The following is an 8,103-nucleotide window of genomic DNA, read 5'->3' on the forward strand; positions in this document are numbered from 1 at the left end:
TTTGAATCATACATATTTCATGTTTTGAGTGATTCAAGCATAGGTTCACACCAGGTGGGAGGTATAAAGCAGTTTATTGCAAGACCACCACTAAGCTTAAAATGCATAAAAACAAGGAGGTGTGAGCCGGACACTATCATATTACAAAATAAACGCAAATTCTGCATCAGATCGGAAATGGGGAGGAAAAAAACAAAACAAAAACAACAACAGTTCAAAAATATTCATCCAACTACTGAAACATCCAGACCGGTCAAAGACACATGAAACCTTTAGGCAAGAAATCGAAGGGACTGAATTTAAAGTACATCCAAACTCATGCCACCAGAAATCAACATCTACGTCATCAACAATGTCATTGTCATCATCGTCTTCAGGAAGGGTGAGAGGAGTCGAACTTCACTTCAGTAATGACCTGTAAAAACAAAAAGATTTGTTTGTCACAAATCACTAGAGCACTTACACTGCTTTGAGGTTAAACACTCTGGAACCATAAAGCCAGATAGACAACACAAAAGACTTTCATTCAAATTTATTGTGCAGTACTTACGAGGGGAGTAGGAGCGAGAGCGTGATCGTGACCTGTATGGTCCTCTGCCGTAGTATGGAGAGGGGGATCTTCTCCTGTGAAAAAAAGCCATAATTTAATGAAAATGCTAGCATTTACAGCTCACAACAAAGAGGTGACATTCAAACTGCAGCATACTGAACCATTTAAAAATGTTAAAACTGTATTGTAGTGGAACAAGTGACAATATCAGCTGGGTAAGAACAAATCCGATCTACTGGGCCAGCAGAGAGAAAATCTCAGTGTTGAACCATGCAGGACGGTTGTTACAAACACATCACACAAATTGCTGAAAAGTAGGGGATCACCTGTATGACCTGTTGTTGTTGTAGTAGTCACGGTCATCGTAACGATCATATCCACGTTCGTAGCCTCGATCATAGTAATCACGGCGACGACTTACACTCGGACCTCCGCCACTGCAAATGAGGAAAAAAAAAAAAAAAAAAGATTTGGGCTCAACATTGATCAAATTATTTTACCATAAGAAACATCAATTGATATTCACAATATGTTTTTATGGCCCCGTTTCCACCTGGTATTAAAGGGATAGTTCACCCAAAAATGTAAATTCTGTCATCATTTACTCACCCTCAAGTTGTTCCAAACCTGTATAAATTTCTTTGTTCTGCTGAACACAAAAGAAGATATTTTGAAGAAAGTTTATAACCAGGCCACTTTGGGGCACCTTTGATTTCCATAGTAGGAAAAAAAAAAAATAAAAAAAAAATACTATGGAAGTCAATGGTGCCCCAGAACTGTTCAGTTCCACACATTCTTCAAAATATCTTCCTTTGTGTTCAACAGAACAAAGAAATTCATACAGGTTTGGATCAACCTGAGGGTGAGTAAATGACAGAATTTTCATTTTTGGGTGAACTATCCCTTTAAGATGCGTTTTGGTCAATCAGATCATTCATAATATAAATGCTCATGTGGTTGAATGCGTTCGAACAGCCACAAAAGACTGTGTACTCTCCGCCTACTGACCTAATTCGTAAACATTATGGGACGTGTGCAAGCCAGACGGGATTTAAACTTTGACAGCTGAAGACCCAAGTTAGGTTTGAAGATGAAAAACGTACCAAGCACAATATTCTCTCATCATTCCTGATTTCTAACACGCACTGACAGCGTTCGGCCGGTCATCATGGGCGCGTTTATACGTAAATTGCACAAGCTCTTTTTGTCCATTAGCTCAAAAGATCTGAAAAAAAATAAAATAAATAAATACATTTACCCACCCATAGACCCTCCCCTCAAAAAAATAAAATATTCAGGACAGAAGTGGTTGAAAGTGGACAAAAAGAGACAAAAGGGAATGTGTCTCCCTCGTCTACTTGTGATCTGATCAACCAAAACCCATCTTATTACCAGGTGTAAACAAGGACAGAGTTTATCATCTAGAAAAGGGGGGCAAAACTAAGTTTCTGGAGGGCCACAGCCCTGCAGAGTTTAGCTTCAACTCCAGGAGCTGAGTTTTGCACCCCTGATCTTGAACATTCAGATGAATCATTTGGCAAGAGTGTGATTAAACAGACAGTAAGGATCAGAATCACAGAACTGAAATCAGACTTACTATGTTGGTCTGCCCATATATATTCCAGGAGTAGGTGTGTGTGGCCTCTTTGTAATCGAGTAGTCGACTCTAATTCTCCGGCCGTCTAGCTCCATACCATTTGCACGCTCTTTAGCCTAGAACCAAAACAGTCCAGAATAACCCATACTGAGCATGCAATATTCTTCCTGCTTAATGCCATTAATCCCAGGTGTCTTTATTGCTGGCCATAAAATAGTTGGGGGGGAACAATACATACTGTACTTCAATAAAATAAAAAATGCATAATGCAACTTTGCTGCTGACAAACCACAGTATTGTCAATTATGCAGAACACTATAAACAATACACAGAATTACAAACAACTTATTAACCCTTTGAATCAAACAATTTAAAAAAAAAAAACTTTGAAAAATTGTTAATTTGCAATTTCAGTACAGGCAGAATTACTCATAACACAACAGCCTTTCACTTAAAGTAAATCCACACAATCCAATCAACAGGAGGACTCACCTCTTTTGAATCTTCTCTGTTCTCAAAGTAGACGAAAGCAAAACCCCTGGAACGCCGAGACTGCTGGTCATACACGATGGAGACGTCACTCAGAGGGCCATACTTGGAGAAGACCTCCCTCAGGTCTCTCTCTGTAGTGTACAGGCTCAGCCCAAACACTCCCAGGCAGCAGTTTGGATCTGGGTTTGCCTAAAGATAAAGAAAACATTACAGACTACAAGACAGCAGTACAAAAACACCATGCAAAAAAAAAAAAAAAAAAAAAAACACAGCATGTATGGAACTGAGTCTTTGTCTCACCCTGTCACCAACATGCCGTCTACGGTTGGACATAGGAGAGTGGCTATGACTGCGGCGGCGATGGTATTCGCTGCTGTATGAACGGCTGCGTGAACGTCTTCGGCGAGAATGAGAGCGCGAGCGGGAACGACTGTAATGTCTGCGAGAGCTCCGATGGGAACGAGACCTGCGTAAGGATGGAGTAAAGTGAAGAAGAGCAAAGTAAAAGGCAACAGACATGCAGTCTATCAAGTTACCAACTGATAAATCCTGTCTTAAACTCCTTAGACAGACAAGAACCTCCAGCTTCAAATTTCATTATATATCAAGTTGCTACCAACACATGTCAAATGATCAACTGCAGAGTTCTTAAAATCGTAGTCCTGGGTGGGGGAACTTTTTTTTTTTTTTAAGACTTTTTAAAGTCTGGCCCAAACGTCGTTTCTACTTTTAACTGGAAAGCAGCAGGTGTAACTTACACTCGTCAATTCGTTGTACTGTGAATTCCAGTTGTAGCTGAGCCACGTGGCCATTTCAACAGCTTTAAATAAGCAATTTTGGAACAAAATCAAAAGCAAACATAACCAAAAGCTACACTACTGCATCCTCATCACACAAAAAAAAAAAAACAAATACTTTGGCAAACGTATCCGTTAAATTTAGTTCACCCAAAATTTCTGTCATTAATTAAAAGACCTTTGTTTATCTTCAGAACACAAATTAAGATATTTTTCATGAAATCTGAGAGGTTTTCTTATCCCCCATAGACAGCAATTTAACCACCACTTTCAAGGTCCAGAATGTTATTTAAGACATTGATAAATTAGTCCATGTGACTGCAGTGGTTTAACCTTAATTTTATGAAGCAACGAGAATACTTTGTGCGCAAAAACAAAACAAAAATAACGACTTTATTCAACTACCTTCTCTTCGATCTCATTCTCCTACATTGTTTACATCCAGCGCTTCCAGGTTCTACGTCCGAACGCTGACGCATTATTGGACGGCTCCTGCGTCAGCATGACACACATGCGTCTTGCTGCTCACATTAACATTGTCAGCCAATACTGAGCCACTGTTCTGATGTAGAACCTGGAAGCGCTGAACGTAAACAGCGTAGGAGAATGACACAGAAGAGAGTATATTGTTGAATAAAGTTGTTATTTTTGTTTTGTTTTTGTGCACTAAAATTATTCTCGTCACTTCATAAAATTAAGGTTGAACCACTGCAGACTACTCTAACAATGTCTTTAGTACCTTGAAAGTGGCGGTTAAATTGCTGTCTATGGACGAGTCATATACCCCTTGGATTTCATCAAAAATATCTTAATTTGTGTTCCGAAGATGAACGAAGGTTTTACGAGTTTGGAACGACAAGAGAGTGAGTAATTAATGACAATTTTCATTTTTGGGTGAACTAACCCTTTAATGTAAAATACATAAATGCTTTTATGAATTAATTTAACCCTGTCAAAAGTGGCTAAACACCTCAAATGTAACTTTTCAGTAAAATCAATTTAATATATTTTTGTTTAATAATATTTTTTATGTAATATTTTGTATTTTGAAGGAATTGTATGGTACCAAGTACCAGTTTTTCATTTTGGGCACTATTAGGTCTCAAAAAACAAGTATGTCATGGTGTCTGTCAATGAAAATATTTTAATTAAAACACTGTTACAAAAATTAACGTTGACAAAAACATGACATGAAAATGTCTATCAAAATATGAAAATGACTAGAAAAATAACACTGCTATATTATCAATAATGCATCAATGTTTTCAAAAAAGAAACATCTAAAAGGAATAGGTGAAGCTGAAGAGTGAATGAACACCCATTCTATAAGACACATCCTATATGAGATTAATCCTAGATACATAATATAAACATAACTTGTATCTGCAAAAAAGGACGCAAATGCAAGTGAACTTGAACTATGTTACGTGCTACCCAGAAAGTGATTCCACACATCACTGTGTGCTTTCAAATCCATCAAGTTCACTTTATTTCTATACTCACCTAGTCTTGGACCTGGAGCGAGAACGAGACTTGGAGCGAGAGTGGCGGGACCCCTCTTTTGACTGAGCAGGTGAGTGATCCGGCGAGCGACTGGCTGACTTAGCAGATCCTCTAGGACTTGCGCTCCTAGAGGCCGAACGGGACTCCTAAACCAACCACATCCGAATAACGTTAAGAGCCAGAGAACATGGTCATACTGAGAATGTTTAACTAATAATTGTGTATATAGAAATGAGTTTGAGACCAATCTAGACTATGATAATATGCAGCGATGATGGCCTTTTCACCGCAGGCATATGAACTAGTGTAAAAGCAATTTACTTTAATGCACTTACAATATAAGAATTTGAAGTTGTTTGACATGTAATGCATCAGATTATGTATGAAAATAACTAGCTGCAAAAATCTCTCATGCTACAGGACAATAGTAACTACTGCAATACAAAATGGACAACAGAAGATTTATGCATGCACGCATGGGACAAACATACTAAGAGTTACTTAGCGCTGCGATCTTATCCCAGATAACTTCTGATCTTAACTTCATAACACATCTTTTCTTCTTTCTTCAGTTTCAATTTCATTTCTGACTTCATTCCTCTTCCCCCATTTCTCTCACTGCCCATAACTGCTATATGGGAACTTCTTTTGCTCCGCAATATTAGCATGCACTGAAAATTCAGCTTCAAATTATTCGCATTAACAACTTGACATTTGACTTCATCCAGATTTCTCTTCTTCCAACCTTAACCTTAACAAAAAAGAAAAGGATGAAGAATGTGTAAACACTGGACATCACAACCAAGAATCCTATTGATTTATTAGTGTGGGAAAAACATTATAGATGAACCAACAAAAATGTAAAGTGAGCTTTAATTTCCATCATGAAAAACAATTAGACTCTTTCAGATGCATCCTGAGCCTTATTCAAGCATGCAAAAACAATTTCAAATAACAAATGTTACACATATTTGCATTTCTTGTACTATTACACATTTAAAGCAATTTGAAGTATATGAAAGGATGATGCTGATATACATTTCAAGCCTACTGTTAAATAATTTGTATTTTTATTTTTTTTTGCATAATACGATCAGCTTTAAGGCTCAGGATGACCTTCTCATGTATTAGCAGAAAATATTACTCATACAAGTTATATCTGATTAATTAAACATGCAAGGAGAAAACAACACTTAGTAAAGACAGTAAAACATTTTGCTTACTAGTGAAAAGCGAACAGTGAGAAGCAAGTAAAGGTATTTCTAGTATGAAAGCACGTTGTCTGTCTGCTAGCACTGAAGCTGGCTAACTGGATCCTTGGATTTCGGTACAAATCCATTTAACATGTAGCTATGTCATTTTATAGAGTTTTTTAGAAATGTTAAAAAGTAAATACATCGAGTCATTGCATTTGTACATAATCAGATTTTAAAAATAAAATTAAAAAAATGAATGAAGACTGTCCTGTCTGACTGGCTAACATACAATATGGAGGCCATTTCTAGAAGAATCATGGAAGGGCGCGTGCAAAAAAGAGAAAACAGTAAAACACTACATACCCGCTTCACGAATTCCTTCTCGGCGTCACTCATTGTTGTTTAATATATATTGCGCTGCAATTGCAACACTATGTGAGAAATTACAGATAACACAATACAAATAGAGCGCCCAAACACACACAAAAATCGGACCTCTGTTAATGAACGCCTTTCTCGGTCGTAGAGGCTTTATTTAGAAACTAGCGTTCCCACTCCTAATTGCGCTTTTAAGCAACGTCCGCAAGAGGGCGTCAAAATACTACTCACAGCTGAATGTTTTTTGGCAAAGCATGTACATTATTTATATGTTTATAATAAACGTACACAAACATACTTTTATTCATTCATTTTGATTACATGTAGTAATTTAGTGCAAAAGTTAACCAAAACCCAGAACCAAGCAAATGATCCGGAGTGGCTGTTTTTCTTTTAGAAAGATTCTTTACTACTCAGTAAGCAAAGAGCTAATTGGTCGATAAAAAATGGCGGTTAATTTGTGCAAGACAGCAATTGGACGGCGTTGATAGTAATTCTTCCCACGTTCACTACACTCGAAAATATATGAATGGGAAATACTGTCGCATATCAATGAGTTGAATATATTGAGCAATGAGATGAATTGTATTTCCGCGATTTTCTTCACTTGACTTTGTTTTGAGAAGAGATACCCTGAACAATTAAACACTTATTTTTCTCGTATTTAAATACCAGTTTTGCTGTCTTTGTGTTGTTTTGTTACACAGTACAGTAGCTACAGTTGACAAGTAGAAGTGCGCGCATATTGATGATACAAATAATGCCTTGTAATTCTGCAATATATTAGCCACATTGCTCCAGACTCTACAGTAGCTATCCATGCTTTAAGTAAAATCATCTACTAAATGTCAGTTATCTAGAACACTGTTTCCAAGTAAAAAAAAAAGAGGAAATCTATTGTCAGATGTTATGACATAACATGCCTGAAGAACATAAATGTAATGCACAAATGTATTCAGCAGCACACATAAATTATGAAAACCGTACTGATTATGAAACCACAGATTAAGAAAACCATACTGAGCAAAAAAAAATAAAACTGAGCAACTTTTGCTGTTAATCTCAAAAGAAACCCAATTTACCTGAATTTTCCACCCAGTCAGTTTGTCATACCACAGAAGTTCCGGTAGATGGCGCATATGATACAAAATTGTATTTTTGCAAATTGCGCCCCATCTCCTGACGTCATGGGTGGAGGGACGTGATTATCGGTATGATTAGGGTGTGGTTGGATCTTCTAGCTCCACCCATTACGCCCAGATTACATTCAGAGAGGGGGAGCAGGACGTCACACTCCAACAATTGGCTCTGCAGTGAGCAGCCTCTCCATTTTTGTGTAATTCATTGTAATTAGTTACATAATTTCTGTCATCCCCTTAACATTACAGCCTAAATATTGTAGATTTAAACGTCTTCTAAAGACTTTCTACACTGAAATATCCAATAACACAATATATAAACACATGTAGTCTATAAACTACACCAACAACACATCACTGCATACGTATTAGCACATAACAAATTATTTTGATTTGACAATCATTTCCCTTCAGCCTTTGTTTCCAAGACAAGATGAATATGGCCTGCATT

The 8,103-nt window shown here is 37.2% G+C and overlaps 1 protein-coding gene across 3 annotated transcripts; it reads right to left on the minus strand.

Moving 5' to 3' along the window:
* Positions 1 to 55: 55 nt before the first annotated feature.
* On the minus strand, positions 56 to 6,682 carry tra2b (transformer 2 beta homolog). Of its 3 annotated transcripts, XM_051904646.1 has the most exons (9): positions 6,499 to 6,682; positions 5,431 to 5,690; positions 4,940 to 5,085; positions 2,940 to 3,105; positions 2,640 to 2,828; positions 2,148 to 2,263; positions 877 to 987; positions 551 to 624; positions 56 to 415 (listed from the first exon to the last, which is right to left on the minus strand). In XM_051904646.1, the coding sequence occupies exons 4-9, from the start codon at positions 2,970 to 2,972 to the stop codon at positions 405 to 407; spliced, it is 534 nt and encodes a 177-aa protein (XP_051760606.1). In that variant the 5' UTR covers positions 2,973 to 3,105; positions 4,940 to 5,085; positions 5,431 to 5,690; positions 6,499 to 6,682; the 3' UTR covers positions 56 to 404. The 3 variants fall into 3 exon arrangements, with proteins under 3 accessions (XP_051760606.1, XP_051760605.1, XP_051760604.1); XM_051904645.1 differs by lacking the exon at positions 5,431 to 5,690 and having other exon boundaries at positions 886 to 987; XM_051904644.1 differs by lacking the exon at positions 5,431 to 5,690.
* Between the last annotated feature and the right edge of the window lie 1,421 nt (positions 6,683 to 8,103).

This window comes from Ctenopharyngodon idella, chromosome 9 (genome assembly GCF_019924925.1).
Source record: "Ctenopharyngodon idella isolate HZGC_01 chromosome 9, HZGC01, whole genome shotgun sequence".
Taxonomy (NCBI): Eukaryota; Metazoa; Chordata; class Actinopteri; order Cypriniformes; family Xenocyprididae; genus Ctenopharyngodon; species Ctenopharyngodon idella.

Excerpts from the sequence above, each read along its gene's own strand:
- tra2b (XM_051904644.1), bottom strand. The coding sequence starts at position 6,531 with ATGAGTGACGCCGAGAAGGAATTCGTGAAGCGG. Across the intron at positions 5,086-6,498 it reads AGAAGGAATTCGTGAAGCGG|GAGTCCCGTTCGGCCTCTAG; the intron begins GTATGTAGTGTT and ends TGGTTGGTTTAG. Across the intron at positions 2,829-2,939 it reads GACGGCATGTTGGTGACAGG|GCAAACCCAGATCCAAACTG; the intron begins GTGAGACAAAGA and ends CTTTATCTTTAG.